Source organism: Notothenia coriiceps, unplaced genomic scaffold, assembly GCF_000735185.1.
Source record: "Notothenia coriiceps isolate Sejong01 unplaced genomic scaffold, NC01 NC01_scaffold00024667, whole genome shotgun sequence".
Classification (NCBI taxonomy): domain Eukaryota; kingdom Metazoa; phylum Chordata; class Actinopteri; order Perciformes; family Nototheniidae; genus Notothenia; species Notothenia coriiceps.
Window position 1 is genome coordinate 736,926 of NW_011357368.1, and position 23,496 is coordinate 760,421.

The 23,496-nt window shown below is 38.4% G+C and overlaps 2 protein-coding genes across 2 annotated transcripts in view; one reads left to right on the forward strand and one right to left on the reverse strand.

Moving 5' to 3' along the window:
* Positions 1 to 23,496, reverse strand: part of LOC104955149 (Kv channel-interacting protein 2) — a 182,767-nt gene that overhangs the window by 142,173 nt on the left and 17,098 nt on the right. The gene's annotated exons all lie outside the window — the stretch shown is intronic.
* Positions 5,606 to 13,351, forward strand: LOC104955148 (mitogen-activated protein kinase kinase kinase kinase 4-like). Its single transcript, XM_010782376.1, has 4 exons — positions 5,606 to 6,007; positions 6,978 to 7,137; positions 7,983 to 8,122; positions 8,241 to 13,351. Exons 1-4 carry the CDS (start codon positions 5,921 to 5,923, stop codon positions 8,322 to 8,324), a joined length of 471 nt encoding a protein of 156 aa, XP_010780678.1. The 5' UTR covers positions 5,606 to 5,920; the 3' UTR covers positions 8,325 to 13,351.

Below are 23,496 nucleotides of genomic sequence, written 5' to 3' on the forward strand. Positions count from 1 at the left end.
CAATTATGCAACATTCTTCAACTTATGTCATATAAGGTATAAAAAGACACTAAACACACAACACAACACCACACACACACACACACACACACACACACACACACACACAACACTATATAATCTAAAAATTACAGCGAATATATAAGGTACAACAACCATGACTTAACGGGATTGTTGGCTAACACCTCTTAGATGGCCGGAATTTGTACAAAATAATCGAGACATACGTTTTTCCTGCGGGCACACCGTACTGTCCTTGCTCGTAAGAAGGCCGGAATCTATGGTCGTACAGTTTATATCCCTTTCTAGATGTATAGGAATTTTATATACAAACACAAATTAATGAAACATAGTTATTATTTACGGTCAGACACATGTTTTCTTTCTACCTTTATACGTTTCACTTTCGGAAATAAAACGTTCACTTTCTACACTCGCTCCCTTATAAGAACTTGGTGTTCCGGTTTAAGAGACCTCAAACCGCCATTCCTGTTTTTTTTACTCACGACAAGGTATTACCGTGGACACATTTCAAAATAGGATAAGACTCTTCGCCCCGGAGTCATCGACTCGACCGAACTCTACCGTTTTTCACTTACAAAAGCGTAGCAATAATAAACTATAACTCCATGTGAGTCGTACACTATAAACATTATTTACTAGCGTGAACACACACCATTGTTCTCCCCACTTCACCGCGTTGTCTGTCTCTCCGGTTTATAATACCCCTTACACACACACGGGGGGGGGGACCGACGTTGCTACACTCTATGTCTATTGTTTTGAACAATAAACCTCAGCCAGGGACACGGGCTTGTGGGGCATCCCAGAGACAAAATAGTAGGGGGTTTCGACTTCTCTGAAAAACCAAAAAGGGCCCCAGAGGACCGACCGGAGCGCCCGACTAACCCATCGACTGTCCTGGTCAGCACAAACATTAGAGGGTTTACTCTTACTGGGATATCTCTCCCCTACCGGAAAGGGGTGGGGTCCAGTTAAGGAGGGACAGACAAAAACATACATTCGGACACAAAATGAAGGGCCCGGTCCGAGAGAGAAGGAGGCGAGGGTTCTACCATTTAGAAACGGTTCGACCTACCAAATTTGGGACTCCGGGGCCTCATGGAGCGACCGGTTAAAACTTCCGACGACAACGGTCTCACGAAGCACTAACTACAACATCGAAGCAACATAGCATATTAGAATGGTAATTTTGTCCGTATAAACAATTACTACTGGTATGGCGGGACCCACCGAAACTTAAGGAGAACATCAACATGTTGTTATTTAACAAAATAATGTTGTTTAGTCAAAAAAAACGAACAGGAGGAAATGCAGCCCGGCTCTCGATTTTTAATCCTAATTTAATCATCATCTTCACAACGATCATTTATGTTTACACACACCACAATTGACATGAAATCACTGACACATATGAATATACTGTATTCAACTTCATTAAAACGTTATTAACGTGCCTAAACTCAGAAATTCACTAAAAATATTTATATTTTAATGGAGCCTCGACGGCAGATCCGGATCCCAACGCGTAGCGGAGGGATCTTGATCAGCATGAAGGGTGTTATTTTCCCCATAAGGAACAAGTCGCTGCAAATTATCCCGCTTATTACATGGCCACATTCTCAACAAAGTAATGAGATGACTCCCAATATTAATTGAAATGTTTTTATTGATTTAAAAAATAGTTGTATTGATTTAAATTGACATGCATCCGCTAAGAAAAATAGTCCGTTGTTACCATTTTTTAAACAGTCTGAATGAAACGGCAGCTTTCAGCTGTGTATTTACATAACTAATGGCCCATCAACCAAAGCTCTCTCCCCCCTCCCCCCCTGATCTTTCTTCTCCAGCAGCTAAATTAACTGTAGGTTACTCTGAGTGACAAGCTTACAGTAGACACAACACTGGCTTGCAATGTTAGTTTGACTTTTATGTTCAACTGCTAAATTCGTTACTGATAAAAAAGGGCTTCTACTGTACATTACCTTAACACTAGAACCGCCAGAGGTTTTTGTATAGGCCTACCTAAAACCGTCAAATCCCGCTATTAGAATGCAATTTTTAACAACATAGGGTGCTAACACACTTTCAGGAAAAGTCACGGACTGTGAGACTTTAATATTTTGTTGAAATAAAGTTACATTGCACAAACACAACACACATCACACAAATTGACCCGATTGGCGGTTCTATTGTTAAATAAACTCACTAGTTAATGAAACCAGTTCAATACGCATTATTCTTATTCTTATCATTCTTTATGAGCGCAGAAATAGTCTTAAAATCAGATCTGTTTTTTAAATGAAATCTGACGGCAGGCAGTTAGCTCTGATCACCTATGATAAATGCGCGGCACCTAATCTGGCCATTCAGCCACAGAGCTCCCTCTATACAAATCAAACTGTAGACGGTGTGAAAGCACCTATTGTTTTAAATAATGGTCGCAATGTGACCTGTGAGCCTTCTGAATTACCGTGGGACAGCACATTCTAAACTAAAATGTTCAATCAATAAAGTAACATCTTATCTATCTTAATAATATCTTCATATTAATAATAATAATAAATCATACAGTATGTGTCCGAAAGGGAGCAGGAGGAAGCAAACACAAAAATATACAACAAATATACTGCATATTAAAGCAAACGATTGTAAAGGTAAAAGTATGAGCATAACAAATAAAGTGTAATGTAAACATTTACATTATTATTATGATTATTTAATATATAAAGACTATATATTATTGAGCTACAAGATTAGATATATTTTAGTATAGTATCTAAAATATTGATGTGTTCAAATGCTCTTCAAAACACAACTGAAAGTCCATGAAACTTGTCTTTCTGTATTTTGAATGAAGCGCCATCTCCTGGTTAAAACCTGAAATTGAAAATCTGGCAATGCCCTCTTGGAAAATATTGGGAGGGCTTAACATTCCTCTATACTGGTTTTAGGCAGGTCGTAGGCAGGAAGCTGGAGTCTGAAATGAAGTGCTACATCTGTATATATAAAAATCTCAACTAGTGGCCTATTAGTTGTAGAATATGGTCATGTAGAATAAAGCATTAATAAGTGTTTTATAATAACTAATAAAGAGCCAATATACTGCTAATATGCATGTTAATTAACAACTAGTTGATGGTGAATTTGTGTACCTGAATATAAAGTGTTACCGTGTGACTATATGTTTCTTAAACATTGTTATTTTACCATGAACACCAACCTGAAGGTGTTTGCCCTCACTTTTTATGAATGAGCTTTATCGCTCACAGCTGTCTGACAGCAATACAATCTTCTAGCGGCCACACAAAAAAAGTAGAGCAGATAATGTGGCTGTATTTTGTTGTCTTGTTTGTTTTCAAGCTGTAGGGTGCCCACATTTTTTATTTATTTTTTATAAGCGGAAACTTGTTTTGCTGTGAATTTACGGACAATTAAAATGTTAAAATCAGTGTAGTATATGTTTTCGTTTAGAGTTTTGTAGTAGAGCTTCCATGCTGACATCTAAAAAGGATATAAAGCCCAATTACCAATGGTATACATAGCCCAGCTGCCTACACCACCAGTCTATAAATACAATATGACGCACTGCAGAATATATTTTTCATTTCTTCTCTTCAGTTAGTCTCAGAAATGCATCCACAGGCCAAACATGTCAAACAATCCAACAACATTATGATATGTGTTGGTAATATTTGTGAAATGCATTTATATAACTCAACCTTCATTGAGTTACAATGACTTATGGAAGTCTGTAAAGTGTTTTGCATCTCCAAAGTTAATTTGCCTCTCTAAATGTGAACAAATTGCCCACTGCTGGTACCATTAGACACAGAGAAGGGATTTATTCTCTCTGTATGTGGGCATATATATCTCACTGTAGCCTCCGGTGAGTCATATTCTAACACATCTGGTTAAATATGTTCAGAAAGAACTAGAGGGTTTAGGTTCAAGATGAAGAAAGTGTAAAAACTTAAGAAATACAAATATTTTCTTTAGCCTGGTTTGCATACAGTAATAAATGAAAAGTGCATTTCTGAGGTTATTTATTTGTTTTGTTGGTTCATATACGGTCTATGCACTGTGCATACATATGGTGTTGAGTGGGTGGCTGCAGCAGGCTTTTCCAGTTTCTATGGTTTAATGAATTATTCAAAGATTTTCCTCATCTTTTAATCACTTTGTGATAATGTGTCCATGAAGCCAATACCCACTTTGAATATTTGCCATGGTTTAAGAAAAACAGAGTTCAACCTGATGACTGAAGATTGGAGTGAGCGCTAAGACAATGTGTAGGCCACATATTAGCCTATATGCCTTTATATCTGAAATTAAAGTAGTGGAGGTCTTTGTGAAATACTTTTTAAATATTCCATATACGACGATATTGAAGTTATCCTACTAACGATAATGCTCTTATAAAAAATATATATATACAAAATGATCCTTAAAAACAAAGCTAAAAACAGAGACACACATTTATAGTTATACATCTAAATACGTGCGTTTATATTTGTTGCGCTTGCGGAAGCCCTTTTGATCTGGGGTTGATCGCTCACCGGGGCAGGAGTTTTGGTCCAGCTGCTCTTATTGGTTATGGTTTGTTGCAGAATTGCGTATTCTGTTGGATAGTGAGTTTTAAGGATAGAGATTTGTGGTGTTTCCATCCACAAATTCCATCCATTCCAAGACCTACTTGGTTATTGCATCTCTTACAAATCACTTTGTTAACATTCTTGTCAAATTGGCTCATGTGCATGAATTTGCTAATAAGAGTGGACTTCTTTTCTGCTGTAGTGAAGGCTACGTGGTTGATTGTGTTCAGCATCACACATATGCTAGTTTCTTGCTTTTTGCTAGCATATGTTAACGTTTTAACCGTTGGCTACGCTACAACAATGCTGTATGGCATAGACAAAGCAAGGGAAAGAGAGAGATTGAATAAAGAGCTGAAGAGAACCAAATATTTGTCTGTAATCGTGGCCTCGTAAGGACCATATTTGCAGCCAACCTTTAATCACGTTGGACGATAATTTAGTAGGCTAGCTTCTTGCTAACTTGCTAGCATAGCTCTTACTTGTTTTGATAAGCTACAGTAAAACATTGCAGTAGAACATAGACAAAGCAAGGGAAAGAAAGGGACGAAATATCCAATAATATTCATAAAAGATGTACCATAATAAAATGTACTTCTGATATTGTTGACAAGTAGGCAACTGAACGATAATCTCGTCATATCGCCCAAGTCTCATCTGCACCGTTAGCTTGGTGAGGAAGTTTCTACTTTTTATATTGTGAATTGTATCGCCCTCTCAGTCTCTCATTGATGTTCTCAACCCTTTTCTCCCAAGCCCACGCACACACACACTTCCCCAGCGAACATGGATTTGTGCCACTTTCTATAAGCATGGGGAGTTGGAGCTGGAAGGGGGAAGAGAGACAGACTTACTAAAAGAGAAATAAGCTCTAAAAAAGACTCCACCCCTGTCCTCCTTCTCTTGCCATCATTAACTGTGTGTCCTGTTGAGCCAGTGTGCACACAGCTCCCTACCACACCGGTGCCTTATACTGCTGCGATTTAATCTCAGCTCTACAGCTTGGCTTCTTCTTCTCTCTTACACACACAGTCAAGCGTACATCACACACACAAACACACACACTCTCCATCATCCTCAATTTACTTTCTCTGAGTATTCTTGAGGACACGTCAAACTCCCGGGCTTTCTTCACAGCTGTGTATCCTTATTTGTATTACCTAATTACTGCTAAAAGCATTTCACTTTTGCAACACTTGCATTTCAACAAGGCAACACTTGCCCACTTAAATAATCCCACACACACACACACACACACACACACACACCAGCATCTTCCACTGCTGCTTGCAAACTATGTAACAATGCTGATTCCAAGGCAGAGGATTAAGATAGCGCTGCGTCTCTGGATGCCTGTTCTGATGCTCAGGATCGTAGTGGCTCACACTCTGGTAACGTATGAGGCGCGGTCTCGTGAACTATGTTTACCTGCTTTTTGTAACATAACAAAACCGTGCGTAACTATTTCACTGCTGTGTTTGCTGCAGGGATCCCCTCTCTCTTCAGATGTGCGCTTTTGTGAGATACGGGTTTCTGGTGGTTACAGATCTTGTTTCTGAACTACCTGAATAAATTATACTGAACTGGTTAAAACGAAAATAAACGTATAGGGGGTTGTTTCAAAACATTTATTTTAGATGAGTGCAGCAGTTGTGCTTTCATGCAAAAAACGAGTTAAATTATACTGTCAATGAATTGTTTCTATTAATACACTAGTGAATTTTTTACTTTATTTTTATTCTGCTAGTTTTGGCTTGAAATAGCCTGAACATGTCCGATTTGTTGTGTCCTTAACACTCAGTTGTTCATCAACATCTCTCAAATATTTAAAGTTTGATTTTAAAGTGTCCTTTCATTTAAAGAAACGTCTGTCCTGCTCAATATCATTGACATTTATTTTCAATTTACCTTTGTGCTTTAGTTAGGGTCTTAAAATGTTTTTTAATTGATCTAATATTATATTATGATGAACCACATATCACTCTTTTTCATCTGTTTATCAACTGTACAGTATCTCGTTGAATTTCAGGAAAATCCATTCGCTGTTTTTTTTTTTTAAATACATTTTTGAATAATTTTCATTCATCTCTAACTTAAGTGGGTTTTATTGGTTTATGAATTTAACCTTATTTTTTCCGTTCGCTATTGAAAGATACAGTCAGATAACATCTGAATAACGTAAATATGAATTTAATGTCAACAGTTTGAATATAATGTTCAGTTCAGAGAGATATTTATTGTATGAATAAGTGTCCAATCAACTGTTTTGGTTTATTTAACTTTAAGTGATTTAATCACAAAAAAGTCTTCTTTAAACAATTTTGGTTTAAATAGTGTCTAATGTGTGCGTTTGTCTCATAGATCCAGGGCTCCATCCGTCCCCATGCCATCATCATCCTGCCGAACAGCGCCGGGACGGAGGTTCTGGTTTGTTACGAAGACGAGGGCGTCTACATCGACACCTACGGACGCATCACCAAGGATACGGTGCTGCAGTGGGGGGAGATGCCTGCGTCTGTCGGTGAGTTTCACTCACACACACACATCATTACAAGGATTGAAACATGCTCTTCAGTTACGGCTGGATGTGTTTTCAGTGGTTTGCTTTCTGAATAACGGACTTCAGGTCAGCAGCTTCCCTGAGCGCTGAGAGCCGACCCTGAACCAGTTTCTGTGAGGACAGATTTGGGACACATGGGCTAAAAATAAGATGCTAGTGATTCTGTGTGTGTCTGTGCTGGTGTAGGGAATGACTTTACTCACATACACACTAGGTTCAGGCGATATGGTAAAACTCTTCAACTGGCCAACAATCGGCAAATGCTGATTGCAGGTTTGAATAAAGTTAGATGAATGAAAAACAACCGTTGATTTGTTTGTGTCATTGATGGTCCGCTTCAAATTGTTATTCACCATGTCCGTTCTTTTCGACCTTCGCTGTGCAGCCCAAAATGTGTCACCATACTAATCTTAAGTTACGTTACCATACATGTCATTTTATTCCACGTGACTCACATCCACTTCAACACCATAGACATGCCTACAGGAGCAGTTAATGCTCCAGTGTCTTGCTATAATTCCTGTTACCAACTACAGTCCCGTCGGTGGCGTATGCACCTCTCGCTTGTTTGCCATGAATAAGACGAAAAAGATAAGTAGATGTTTTGTGTGGGGTCATTTGCTTCTACCAACTTGAATACCACTGTCTTTAAAATGAATACTAAGACAGCCAAATTGCGTTTGAGTCATGGAGAGCAATGTAACGGGAAATGTGGAACGGTAACTGTGTTTGTGTTAGACGTATGTTGACCCTCAGTTGATAACCATGCTTCCTGTGTTTCTCTCTCCCTCTCTCTTTGTCTCCAGCCTACCTCCAGTCCAACCAGGTGATGGGCTGGGGAGAAAAGGCCATAGAGCTGAGGTCAGCGAACACTGGGAACCTGGAGGGAGTCTTCATGCACAAAAAGGCTCAAAAACTCAAGTTCCTGTGTGAGAGGAACGACAAGGTACAAATTCAAGTCTATCTAGATATTTACCTCTCAAGTATCTGCTTGAATCTACAACCCAGTAAGACATGTATTTTTCAAAATATATTTTTTACATAATTCCTCTCTCTTGTTGCAGGTGTTCTTTGCCTCTGTGCAGTCAGGAGGCAGCAGTCAGATTTACTTCATGACTCTGGGACAGAACTCGCTGTTCAACTGGTAACGACTGGATCTGTAACTCTGGGATCAACTGGTGGTGTCTTCATTGTTCTGGCGATGCCTTCTTATTTTCGTGGCGACTCATCTCTATGGACAGTTACACCCATACAAAGATCAACAAATAGTCTTGGATCCATCTTTCTATTTTGTCTTGTGAATGGTGAGTTGATCCTATCTCTGGCGGTTCAAACACCGAACGAATCCATCGCTCCATCTTCGAATACTGAAGCTTGAATCAGCTGCAGCCTCACAAATATCTGGATGTGAAATGTAACGAAAAACGCGCTTTAGTTCACTACCACCCCCCCATTTACGGAAGCATTACAAGGTAGAACTAGCAACGTTAGCATCTGTGAAGTGAAGAGCAAACAAAACATTGTTCCCTGGAGTTTTTCCTTGAAGGATCTCTTAAATCAAGACCGTTTGATCCAAACCTACCTGGAAGCAAAACTGCCGGCTTGATTCTGTGGAGACGTCTCGTGAACACCAGACCATCATTTTTTTCTCCTGGATCATTTAGCCATTTTCCCATTTCTCTAAAGGCCTTCTTCATATCAGTTACTCTGCTTACTATGTGTACATCAGCTATTTGCTCCTATTTACTTTAACAACATCTCGCTGTGTAAGTGGATCCAAACTCTCTTTTTTTTTGTTCAATTCAAGTCATGGATTCTTATCTCGTCTTCTACTCTGGTGTTCAGCTGTCAACATGTGTTTAAAGATGGAGTAAACTACAAGAACAAGTCCTTCATCACTCCACGGATATCATCATTCAAAGAGTAAATTGGGACCAACATTTTGACAACTATTGTCATTCCTGTTTTGTTGACACTGCTTGCTGTTTTTTTACAGTTTTTCACCAGGATTACAGAAAAACTATTGGCCCAATTTTCATGAAACTTGGGTGAAGCATGTGACAAGGTAGAACATATTTAAATATGTAGTGGATTAAATATAAAAGGGCGGATACACACATTATTGTTAACTGTTTGATCAAATTCCAGGTCCATGAACCAATGTGGTTCTGATACCTCAGCAGTATTATTTATGAAGGCCTTCAGTCATGTTTTCTTTTTTCCTGACTAGAAGCGGATATCAAGGACCCAAACTAATTAGTCCTGAATCTGTGATTTCCATATCCTTTTATTAGACGGTATTATATTATGCACTACCAACTGATATATTATTCAAGGCAGTTTCCTTTTCTCTTGTCTGAGGTGACAGTGAGTCAGTATAACACCCCACACAGCATAGATTCAATCCTTTCATTTGAACTGAATCCATCGTTTTTAATATTCAGGATTAAATTACTGTTTTGAAGACGCAATTCAATAACTTTTGATTATGTTCTATTGCCAAAAAGACAAGATTTATTTAAAAAAGTTATGATTTCCAAAATGTCCCCAAAAGATTATCGAACGAATTACTCTGCTTCCTTTTTTCTAAAATCATTATGTGTTTGCGTGTAGCTTTTTAAATACAAAAGGTTGAACTGCGCTCAAATTAAGTCACATGCAATTGAATTAGAAGGGTGAATCGGAAGCAATCTAACAACACAATGAAGCCATAAAATGTAACGGCAGACATTGAAGTATTCTTTAAAACCACAGGAGAAGCTTCAAATGTATTAGGAAAAACATATGGTGATGATGCAGGTATGTTTTTTGTAACATAAACCCAATACAGTGTCTCACCAGTTTAAGCATTCCCTCCACCTAAGTCATGGACCATATCATTTTAGTTTCATTATTCCATAATCTGGACCTAACTAGCCTTGTACTCAACACAAGTATAATTATAAATCTATTCCGCAGTAACAGGCTATTATCATTTCTTCTGCATCTCTTTTTGTACAGCGTCGGATGTATATATTCTTGTAAGATACACCTTTTTCTAAATATTTTATAATTGACAAGCCATCTTTATGTATGTGTACAGAATTATGATCAGGCTTATGAATGTTATTTCCACACCCTTTTGAAAGTTCAGGAGCCACTGACAGTGAACTTGAAGGCTCTTGGTCGAAGATCAAATATTGTGTCTTGTGAATTTTGTTTTGTGGTCGATTTTCTACTCAGTGGTGAAATTTAAAGCCATTATGTAGTCTGTATTGAAGAAATAACTGAGGCTTTGGATCAGTTTTTCTTACACTATCCAACATGGGACGCACACCTGTTTTGATGGGTTATTTTTAGGTGTTTTTGTTGAGCCTGGATCCAATGAGCTGGGCCTGTAGAGTATATGTTCTTTATTTTTACTGTCATTTACACAGTGAAACACCAAAGAAGTATTGACTTCAGTATAAAAACCTAACAAATCCCAACTGACTATTTGGTGTTGAGAGATTATCTATGATTTAAAAGTTAGAGATAGGCCAATATTATTATACTGTAAAAAAAGATATGAACTAGACCAATCAGACGTGTGGAGGCCTGAAGAATCTCCCAGACATGATGTGTCTCTCGCAAATTGAAACAGAAATAAATGCAATTGAAATGTTTTACTTTTCATTTAAAAGAAACCTTGTTTGTTTGCTTTGGACAGAAGAAATAATTGGTGTTACCTTCAAATGTGAATTTGTAATTTGTCCATGTTCCATATACCCTCCTTCGTCCGATTTTGCCCAAATGGCTAACTTTGTTATTCTTATCCTCTATATTATATTTACTCTTGAATGTTGAGGCTATTATATTCGTTGAGTTTTCATTATTGACTTGATATAAATATTGCAGCTGGTTCTGTGAGAATATTTTAAACTGGAAAATGTACTTTCTGATAATGACTGTCGCATTGCTAAGTTGTTCATACAGGAAACTACCGCCGCCGGACCAGATAGCTATAGCTAACATGGCTACAGTTCATGGAAATACAGGACTATGAACCAATCTAAACACAATTGCTAGCTAACAGCCGTTTAACATTTCAAGCTAGCTATAGCTGCAGTAGATGTTCTAGCTAACATTGTTAGCTAACAGGTAACTAGCGTATGTAGTAGCGGGTTGGCTAGCAGCAGCACTTTTTCTCTTCATACACAGTTACTTAGCTGTGCAGTTTCCACATGAGATTAAAAAAAATGCACAAACTGTATTTCACACACTATAATTCAAATTATATGAAGTAAAAAGAATGTGTGTGGACATTAGTTCACGAACACTGGTGACCGTGTGGTGCTAGTGTCCAAATGACTCACATTTATCAGCCTTTTGTTTAAACTCTCTTTCCCAGCAAGTTTGTGTGAATTCAATCACAGATCCTTTGCTTTTTTAGGCAATAATGTAAATGTTTGAGTACCATTGGCTGACCATTGTTATGCAATCATATAACCATGAGAGATTCGGTCAGATGGGTTTTAATTTGGCTAATGTATGAATTCAGTCGTGTAGAAAGTGATACTTGGAAGTTCAAAGACAGGTTACAATCCTTATACGGTTACGTTTTAGCTCAGTACAAACGTTTTATTCTTTTATTTTGAAGGCATTTTTTTGGTATAATCTTTTTATGGTTTTACCAAAAATATATTACGCTAATTTTATGTTCCATTCAACATCATGCATTATCTGCATCGTTCTTCATCCTTCTTTAAAAAACAACTTTTCTGCTACAAGCTATCCAGAGTCAGTGTCACACCTAATCTATTCGTCACCTAAAGTTACAGTTTTGAGACACAATGAGAACATTTGAGTGGGTTATTGGAATACCGACTTCTCTGTCTTCTCCTGTGATGAACATTTGAGCCAAGCTGCACTAATGATCTTCCTTTTCTTCTTCTCACATGTCAGATCTAAATCCACACCAAACATTAGTCACACCAGATTAAGAAAAGCTGGAGAGACATTTAAGTATTGGAGGGATAAAGGATGTGTTTTACTTCAACAAATAACATTATTTTGCGCTGCACTGACTGTACAACCTGAGCAGTTTAGAGAAAGTGTGTGTTTGTGTGGGAGGGTGTGATGTAGATGGCAACAGGTGTTCAGTTAGCAGGAATTCCTTCCCCAGGGGAGGAAGGACAGAGTTTAGAGGAAGTAGATGGTGGTTTGAGTCAGGTATCAGCTAACAGAAAGATATGGATGTTGCTTTTTAGATACATGTTTTGCTGTTGCCTACAAAACTTGAAAAAACGTGTACAAAGCAATTCAACACCTCTGCCGAACCATTGGTGCTTTAGGGTTGGTTGTTTGCAGGATTATGGAAAAAGCACTTACCAGATTTTCATGAAACTTGGTGGAAGACAGTAGCATGGTGCGAAGAAGAACCCATTAAAGGTTGGAGCAGATCCAAATCCCGTGGAGGATAAACACATTTTTTTTTTTTCCCTTACTACTCGTGAATTGACAATGGCCAAGGCCAACCTGCTTAGGCCAATGTACTCTAAAATGTAATACTTCCTTTTCCAGTGCTACACCTTTCCACTTAATATCAGGAAGATTGGGCCAGCAATTCCTGCTTACAAAAAAAACATTCCTACCTGAAAACATGAGCTGTTTTGCGGAGGTATAACGGTGCCACTGTTTCAAGGTGCCAAAATGTGGATTTAGTATTTGAAGTGATCGTTGGTTATGATGAGTTGAAAGAGGAATAGGAAGTAAGGATATGAAGGAGAGATACTTATTATACACTTTTTAGGTGTGGATTTCTGCCTTCTTTGTTTCATCCATTGGCCAAATTGCTCTTTCTGAACCTGTAGGTCCATGGTTATATATGGTAATATATTATAGGGATGGTGGACAAACTCAGTAATGATTTAAAATAGAAACAGCTTGCAATGTGTCGTTTTATATGTCAATTGACAGACAGGACAGCTGTGTTTCTTATAAGTTGTAAAGAAATCAAATATATTAAATACATATATATTTAAGAATATACATTCCCCTTAACTATTTCATTTACTTTCCGTTCAAAACGTTTTTTAAATGTTTGCACTGGACCCATGTCTGATGCATTATACACTGTAACTCCTGCTTTGAAATCAATCTTGTGTTTCCATGTAAAGAGACAAAAGACAGACAACAATAAATATATTAAATGGTGTGTCGTCGTCAATAGTTTTTCTGTATATCTACAACTTACTTAGAAACCTTTATTTCACTTGACAAGTTTGTTAAACATGAAAGAAATTACATTATATTAAGAAAACAAATAAAACAACTCTTGGTTTTTATAATTATACTTTGGGACTTTTATTTTGGGAATTTAGAGGAGGATACTCAAGAATGATGTATTTTCTTGCCACACAGGGTTTCACAGCGAAATGCAGTTGTTCCTACACTTGCGAAACATGACACAACCGAACAGAACAGAAAGTACCAGCATTGCTATTTCTGCAGTGCATTTTATTTTTTTATTTGCAATAGGAGGAATTTGAACAATGTTCACCTCAAGACATTTCAGAATAAGAGTCTTAACCATGTCAAAAAAAAATCCCAGGTCCCCGGAAATGTCTCGATTTTCAAAATAAAAGCTGTAAAATGGTAACAGGTGGCAGGATTGTGGTGTGCTGAAAACATTCAAAATAAAATGAAGTTGAGTTTTTTTGCTTTGTTTGTCTTCCCTTTTTAATTATTTTACTTTACTTTTCAATCATTTAGATATTTCCAGGGTTGAGCAACTTCTTTTCAGGAAAAGCATTCTCTAGTTGTGTCTGCTATTTTGTCATGTGTTCTGGAGGCTGTAAATGTGATGTGTAAATGGATGCAATTTAGCAACTAAATTGGTCTCTGCCTTACTTGGGGTTAGGTCAAGCTCCAGTTCAGGCTTGGGTTAAGGTCAGGGTTAGCAGTGTTTCCCCTATATACAAATAGTGGCGGTGCAGCGCCGCTGCTGAAATATGAGCGCCGCTGCTAGGGGGAGCAAGCCAGGTACCCAAAAAAAAAATAATTGTTTTTTTTTTTTCTTAAAATAATAATAAGTGGCTACCCTTTTTCATTTTTGATTGTTTGTTATGTGGATTTGTAGTATTTGTATTACTGGCATAGGCGACACAGGCGGTCGCCTAGGGCGCCAGATCTGGGGGGCGCTGCGCTGGTAGCTCTGGGAGGGAAAAACATTTTTGACCGTTGGTACTCATCCAAATGTTCGGCCTTGATGTAACAACATTCATAATTAAGTAAATGTAACACCCTTTTCACCCCGGTTACACGTTTAATTTGGCTTGTACAGTGGGCGCTGTAAGTGATGAAAGTGGGGGATGTTGGCTTATCAGGCGCCCGCAGCTCACAGCCAAAGTGGTAGCGTGGTAGAGAGAGAGCGAGCAAGGGAGAGGGCGCACCGGTACCGGCGCTGATGTTATTAGAATCTGGTGCTAGCTGCGCTAACGGATATAAGAAGTAGATGTTTCTACAACCAGGGTGGAGGAGAGCTCTCCTGTCAGACTGAGAGGCTCAGTGAGGTAAAGGACTCTCTGAGTATTTAGATAGTTAATTTTAGTCTAAGTTATCTCAGTGGGTCTCAAACGTTTTGACCACAAATTATGTAAACACATATTTCCAAGGCACTCCTTTATAATTATTAGGATAAATAAAAACAGGTTTGAAATCATTCCAATGTATACTATAGGACAGTAAACCAAAAATATCGTTTAAAGTTGGAGAGATACAAAAATGTGCATAAATAAATAAATGTTAACTAGATAAAATAAGATATGAATGAACAAGAAAAAAATAAAATAAGCTACATTTATTTGTTATTGGCTATGGTAGTTATTGGTTATGTTCACATACTTATTTGATTATTAAAATGTAAACCGATCTTTTTCATATGGGCGTTTTAGAGTTGTGCCCCCTAGATCAGGTCTCTAGTAATTGTGTGCTCAAAGTGCACCAGATTGAAGCATTTTACAATACCCCCGGACCCCCCTAAAGGATGTGACGTCCACCCCCCAATTCAAACATGTTCATACAATACTGAATACATTTGAAGCCATTTTTACGTCTATTACCTATGTCAATAAGTTTCTGTTATTGCAGTGTATTTGTCTTTTGTAGAAATTTTTCATTTATTCTTTACACATAAGATATCGCCTAAAATCTCACCTAGGGCAGCAAATTGTCTAGAACCGGCCCTGGTACTAGGCCTCAAGAGCCTTTCTTGTGCTGACACATAGAAACAAATTGGCGGGGCGCACTTCGCACGCACTAAAAAATTCCACGCGCTCCGCGCTCACATTATGCTGGGCCCACGTGCCTTAGCACCGCTGCTATGACTCCATCCTAGGGGAAACACTGAGCATCCATACACATATACGGTACACAAACGCATACACAGGAGTTTGCAAACTTTTGTTAACAGTTTTTTTTCAACAAACCTACAAACACATGAAAAATAAACGAGATGTTAACACTGTCCCCTTTTATGTCATTGCTCATGATTTGTGTACAAGGAAAATATTGGTATATTGTTGTACTGTGTGTAGACAATATGGATGGTACAGCAGCGTCTACCAAGCCCATACTAAGCACAGATACTTACACTAAGATATAGATTGTGTGCACCACATGAGCAATCATTAGATAATACATCCTGTGAAATGACTCCACATTTTGTCTCCCTCGGTTTGTAATGTCAGAGATGACTCTAAATGTAGTTGTGGAATTATTGCTTTGGAAAAGGGCACTACACTGGATTTATCAAGACAACAGGCAACGTTTTAACTTTTCATTACGTGAGGAACAGTAAACAACCAAATGGAAGCCACTGAGATAAATGAAAACACTACAGGGCTTACATTTCCTGTCATGCAGTGAGGTTATCTTGATTTTAAATAAACGTATTGTTACTATATTATGACAACCATGTTTCTACTTCAGAACAACTGCAAATCCTACTGAAGGTGACTATTACCGGGTAATTTGTTGTGGCAGTCAATACATCACATAGGGCTTGGATTGATTTCTATTTCAGTATGTACTCAAGGGTTTCATGTCACTGTCCTTTAACTATTGGTTTAAATACAGTTTATGACATGAGAAAGCCTGACTGGCAAGGTGTCACCCAGAGTGCCTGAAGTGTGAAAAACATTTCATGCGATGGCTCGGATGCTCAAAAGATTACAAAAGCATAGATTGTGTTTTCCAACACTGCAGGTTTCTAACTTAGTTTACGGGAAGGAGGCAACCGAACCAGGTCTTATGTACTGTATAAATAGAATGGGTGAATAACCTCTTCGCAGTTTGTTCCCTATCCACTCCCTGTGTCTAAAATCTAATCCTCTCATGGGAATTTGTTCTGAACTTTAAATGGTTCTCCTGTAAGGCTGGAGCGCATTCTAAAAACATCCACAAGAGATGTTAACCAAATATAGCGTAAAATATGCAACTCATCAGCTGAACTGACGGACTGTGCTGCTCTCTCCTCTCTCTCATCGCAGCTCTTAGTTAACGTAGCCTGACAAGACCTCCTCCCACAGCATTTACTCTGCGTTGGACTCACTCAGGAAGCCCATGAAAGTTTAAAATAGAGTAATGGAGAAAGAGCAACTTCTGTAGCTTATTTTCTCCAAGAGCAGAAAATCCTGTAAAGCTATGTTTTAGAGGGCTAAGTGCTTTCAATCTATAACAGTCTGACATATACTTTCCATTTAGGAGAAAAAAAACATCTGATTAGAATACAAAAATCTTTAAATCTGCTCACGGGACACAAATCGGAGCTCAAGCATTCTTCTAATGTGTCCAATAACACCACAAATCTTTCTAAACCTTCCTGGTCGTCCTCTAGCGGAGTGATTGATCCTTTTATCATCAAAGGCTTAAGCTTTTGTCTCTGGTGACCTATCTGCTTTATGTGCTTTGTACAGCATGTACGCCTAGCAGGCAAGCTCGTGGTTTGATTATAAATGAAACTGTTAAATACCACAGTCAGCTTCAAGTACATCAAGTACACATTTATCAAATTGTGTTTTCTCAAGACATGAAAAGAAGAATCAAGTGCTGAGCTGTGTGTCGTCATTCCCAGTGTGACAATACCAGATTGACAAAAGACTGTAGGGGAGAGGTATGTGAGTGAGTGTGTGTATGTATATGGTGTAATTGTGTGTGATGACAAGGCAAACTGAAGGATGCCCATGAGGCACCTATATTCATCTCAGAGGTAGATAGCCAATTAATCTCTCAGCAGGAGCGAAATGTCAGAAAAAAGACACATAGACTCCAGGCGGGAATCGAGCAGGAAGATGAGGAGGTGGGTAGAAACATCAACAGGAAAAGAGAGAAACTAATGAGGAATAAAATAAGTGCATGACAGATATCACAGCGTGTTCTTTGGACTGCATGTAACTTGTCAAGACAGCAGACAGTTGACGATGACGTGACGAGGATCATCAAATGTTATGAGAATCCATCAAACAGCTGCCTGAAATGATCTGCATCTACAAGTTTATTTCAAAGCGCCATTCAACTCTAGCTAAACTTGTAAACTGTAAAGATAATTGTGTTATTTGTACAAATGTAGCAGATTAATGATGGGGAGAGTAGATGTCTCATTAACTACAAGCTGCAAGTATCCGGATGTCTAAATTAAAATGGTCTATATTCAAAACATCTCAATATAAATGAAAGGAATTAAGATGATAGCCTGAAATAAAACTTACATTTCAATACTAATAATCTAAATCCTTATAATCTTTGAGTAAATATCCATCTGATCTATCAAAATAAAAAAAATTCAAAGCGGCTTACTCCAAATATGTTGATTATCCTCAACTCATGACCGTTTAACTGTGTTCTTGCTGCTGAAATGTATTTGATTGTGTCCGTTAATCCCTCAGTCATCACACACAGTGCAGTTTAGCCTGAGAAAACAATTGAAAAAGGTCTTTGTATAGAAAATTAATCCTGACTGATACAATATTCTGTATATATCTTACTGGAGTGGTCTTGGCTTTCTGCTGGTGAAATAGTGAAATAGTTGATCAGTGCTGGCTAAACATCAGGGGTTCATTCATGTGCTGATTTAATGCTCTTTGCTTATAAATCTAAAAGTTAGAAATTGAAGATTAATAAATAATAGGAAATGCTGGGTATTTCGCCAACACGGAACACACTTTGGATTTATTGCTGTGGTGTTGTGTTGAAAAGCTTTGTAGAGGTGTTCATGCTGTTGTTCTTAACAACCATAATAACCAAAATAAAGAAAAGGGAATAAAACTTGACCCGAGAGACAGCAAGAAAGAAATGAGGAGAAAAAAGGTATATTCTCTTAGCATGGGTCTTGCCATCTTATGAAGTATGTGAATGACTTCAGCTGCATTGCCCCCCCGTCCTTCCTCCTCTCACAGGAGCATACACCCCCGCACACAAGGGAGAGGGAATAAAGGAAGGTAAGCAACAGAACAATGATATCCATTTCTCTTGAGGACCACAGTGTGACACACACACACACACACACACACACACACACACACACACACACACACACACACCTCAATCATCAGGAACAATTCAACTCACATTTATTTGACCTAGCTACCTTCTATATAAATGATCAGCGTGTGTGAAAAGTTGCTAGATTGGAATTGGAAGGTTCAATAAGCTGTCTAAAGTTGGTGTTGCTGGAGGCTGAACTGGTGATACTTTATAATAAGTTCCGCCAGATCAGGAAAATATTTGTTAAATTGCAGCTCAAGTCATTGTGTTCCGTTTCTATACTGGTTGTAGGAGTTACTCATTATCAACATGAAACCATGTCAAATTGGGAAACACAGGGGAAGCAGTTAGTTGTATCATTTTCTTGTCTAATGAAAAAGCCTCAGTTGTAACAGAACAGTCTCCACTTTCACATGTTACACGTGTAAATCTGACATATGTCTATATATCTTTTTTCAAAAAAGGTTTAATAAACACCCACATGTTTCTGTTTTACAATACACTGTGTCCACATGCACAGATGTGTTCAACTGTTGGATACGTAGATTTCAGGCTGGACATATTTTTAATTTGTTTGGATATTAACAACTCTAAAATAAGGTCTTACATATCAAATTAATACATTTGGTTTCATGCTGTCCAGCTCTGTCTCGATCTTCGTCTTGAGAATCGTTCATCTTAAGGACATGACTTTGAAACTGTTGCCTTTGATGATATCTTTCAGAACACATACAACCTAAAGAAAAATGACACAAATGTTCAGTATTTTACCTAAATGACTTTTGCCCAGACATGCTTTATTTATTTTTAATTCTTAAAATTACTATACCGGAATGATAAACTCTATTCCCTCCAGGCTGGCGTAGGCTTTTCAGTATAACTTGTTTCTGTCTTGCAGAAGAAAAACATTGAATCTGAAAGATATAGAATAAAATGTACTTCTGAAACTCCAAATCGAAAGTGACGTAACTAATTGATCTTCTCTTTGACATAGTCTTACATAATACATGTACGGTTGTTCTTCTCATCACAGTAATGAGGACTTGGCCGTTGGCTGAAATCTCTTTTTAACATGTAAAGGATTTTGAAAGGAAGTCTTTATAACGTTAGGAATAAATGGACCTGACAATACTAGCAGCACTTCTCCCTTTTCGTTGCTCTACCTAAATGTAACATTATTAGACTCTGCTTCATGTTCCATTGTTTCTTACAGGAGCCCATTCACTGAGGACAGCGCTGCGGGGGCTTGCATTAAACAGAAGGCCTAAATGTCAGGGTATTAGATTCACTTCTGTAAAATTCATCACTGGATTTGGAACAGGAAGGCAACGGGTGTTAATGGCCTAGAAATGTCACTCTCACAGTCTATCCATGCACAGTGCTATCCGGAGGGCCAGGGAAATATGGCTGGGTGGTGATGACGACCCATAAACACAAAGATCAGCTCTTAGCTGCTGCGCCTGTCTGCCTCAAGTGTCTTCGGGGGGGATGAAGTGGAGAAATGTCAACAATATAAAAAAATATGACAGTTCATTTTTGCCAATGTGTGCGTGTACAGTTTTGTGGTATCTGCTTTGGGGTTATTTACAGTGATTGGGATCTTTTTGCTCTTACAGTAATTAGCTGTCTAGTGTGTCTAAAGTTGAAATTAAATTAATTTCATATTGTCTCTTTTATACTGCCATTTCTACCCAAATTCATATATTGGTTGATCTGCTAGTTTTTTTCTGAGTGTCAGTCTGAAGTGAAAATATATACAGTTTCTTTTAATAAGAACAAAACTACCATTCACTTTTGAGAAGCTTGCACATGTTCAACCTGGACTCCAGGATACTCTGCCACTTCTACAGGTGCACCACAGAGAGTATCCTGACTGGCTACATCACGGCCTGGTACGGCAGCTGCACCGCCCTTAATCGTAAGGCTTTACAGAGGGTGGTGAAAACTGCACAGCACATCACCAGGACGGAGCTGCCATCCATGGAGGACTTTTACTCCCAGCGGCTCAAGTATACTACGTCATCGAGTGGCGCCGAATGCTGGGCATTTAACATGCATTTAAACAGTCCTTCGGCGCCACTCAATGACGTAGTACTTGAAATAGTGACTCTGCAGCAGGTATACTTGACATTGAGAAACGGCCAGAGGGTGGTGAAAACTGCACAGAACATCACCTGGACGGAGCTGCCCTCCATGGAGGACCTTTACTCCCAGTGCCTCAGGAAGAAAGCCCCTCAGGATTACAAAAGACCCCCATCACCCCAGCCACAAACTGTTCTGTCTGCAGCCGTCTGGCAGGCGATAACGCAGCATCAGAACTAAAACCACCAGACTCAGGTACAGTTTCATCCCACAGGCAATAAGACTGTTGAACAACTGAGGTTGCACTATTTTTATTTATATTGTTGTTACATATATATACGTGAATCTTGAATTGTTCGATCAACTAAATAATAAGCAAATTCCCCTAAGATATATGCTCTATCTGTCAGATACTGCCAAAATGTATACATATTAAGAATGTGGGTATGGTTTCCCTTTTGTATAGTAATGTCAAACACAATAGAGAGAAACTTTTCCTTGTTCTGAATCAAATACATTTTTTTTTTCAAAAGAGTACAAATGAGAAAGCCCTGCCCTTGCACAAACCCAAGACTTAACGTTAGTATCACATTTGATATTTTTTTGAAACATTGCAAGGATCTCCTTTTGAACAAAAATGACCGTCTAATTCAGTATCCTCCAAACTAGTTGTATGTCTCATGCATGCACTCAAATCTTGATCCTTCCCACAGAACGAACACACACACCTTTCCTTTTCCCTTATGAAATATCCATGAAGGTTTTCAGAAAAAGAATGCCTTCAAATCAAGACTCGAAATAGGTCATGTTTTTCTTCTTCACTTTTATGATTGCACATGACAGCAGATTCTTGTGGAGGGTTCAGAGAGTGAGGGAGTGAATGAAACTGAGGCAGAACATGTGTGCAAATCATTTACAGAGAACAATAGAGTAGAATGGAAGTGAACTAACCATAATGCATTGTATCTTTTACATTCATTCCACCTCAAATCCTTTCTGCTTTTGCAGAGTATGCTTCCTTGTGTCAGTGTTCTTTTTTTGTATATATATGAACCTATAAGTCCTTTGACATTGATCTCAGGCACTGAGCAGAGCACAACTGTGACTTTTTGGCAGAACCCAGCTCATAGAGAAAAAGAGAAAGGAAAGAAAGAGAATTTTGCTTTTATTGGAGCAAAAAAGCTTTGCAGGAGTTTAGCCAATCAGATGTGTCACAAAAATGGAGGTGACAATCAGCATAAAAGCCAATCTTCAATAGGTAGTGATATCAGGCTCTGCGTGTTACAGAAAATAAGACTACAATGTGAAAATGTGATGGGATGTAAAACAGCATCAACAAAGAAAAGCCTCAGTGCCTCAGAATTAAAGCAAAAAGTGGTTTAAGAGGAAAATACTCTTTACCGTTTTTAGTGTCATTAAAAACAGCTCCAGATCAATGGAGAGTTTGCCCTCCAGTGAAGTAAAATGTACAAAGAGCTCTATCTATCAAATCTGCATTTGCATGGATTAATTGAGTGAGAGAGAGAAGACTTCCTGGGTGCCTCCTTTATGGTCGGCCCTGGCTGCTGATAGGCCAGCTGAGGGTGAGGGGATCCAATCAGCCATCAGATTCAGGTGCACAGGCAGATTCCGATCAGCTGCTGATTAGCTGTGCAGAAGACAGGGAGAAGAGAGAAACACAGGAGGGAAAGAAAACCCCACAAGTACAGCCTGCCTGGCACGTAACAAACACAATCGACAAGCATAATAATGTTAATATTGTCATCATTCTTCTTTTTTAATAGCTAGTCTGCTCTATCGGATTTCTATTCAGAAATATTTCACTGAACAAAGGCTACATCAATATATGGATTAAATATAAATAACTCTGCAATCCTAAATACACAACCAAACACACACCCCACTTTTGGGGACGCTCCATTGTCTTACATTAATTTCCTGCTATTGAACTTACTTTGGGTTGAGGGAACAGACAGTGTTAATTTGCTTCAGCCTGAGGCAAAGTGAAATGACAGGAGACTCACATTTCTTATTCTTGGCAGATTGATCACACATCTCCTACTAAAACTACTTAATCTGGCATCCCATAAAATACACCTTGTCTGATTTGAATAAAACACACCTCCCACAGATCACCCCTTCCAGCATCACGCACTTTTACAGCCACTAACTGTGAGCACACACACTGGTCTAACCTGTGTGTGTGCGTGTGCGTGTTAGGGCTGTACGCGAATATTCGTTCGTTGGAGTACTATTCGGGTTTCAATTTCGTTATTCGGATATTCGTTTTGTTTGTTTTTTCCCGTTTTCTTTTCAAATTGAATTTATTGAAATCTCCAATATCAACATAAGAGCTTGTGCCTCTTCTGGGGGTGCCAACACTTAACCATAAACGTTATCGTTTACTTTCTCCGTCTTTATATGTAGATATTCATTTTCTCCGTCACGTTGTTTCCAATGCAACAACAACTTCCTGTCAACTGCGCTAACTCTCCTTGCAAGCAAAGCATGTCCATAAATAGGAAGCCAAGCCAAATTACACTTAAGACATATACAACTGCAACGAAAGTAACAAACACAATGCGATACCCTTTTCAATTTCAAAGAACACACATTGGGTTACATTAATAAATAACTATAAAACAACAATACTGTTGAATAACAAAATGAATGCCGTGAATACACCGAAATACACGCGTTGAAGCGGTTCGCTGCTGATTACTACGCAATCCCCCC

What these genes read in the sequence shown, in the direction of transcription:
- LOC104955148 (XM_010782376.1), top strand. Translation starts at nt 5,921, where the DNA reads ATGCTGATTCCAAGGCAGAGGATTAAGATAGCGCTGCGTCTCTGGATG. An exon ending in TCGTAGTGGCTCACACTCTG is followed by an intron (nt 6,008 to 6,977) that starts GTAACGTATGAG and finishes TTTGTCTCATAG; the next exon opens with ATCCAGGGCTCCATCCGTCC. An exon ending in GGAGATGCCTGCGTCTGTCG is followed by an intron (nt 7,138 to 7,982) that starts GTGAGTTTCACT and finishes CTTTGTCTCCAG; the next exon opens with CCTACCTCCAGTCCAACCAG.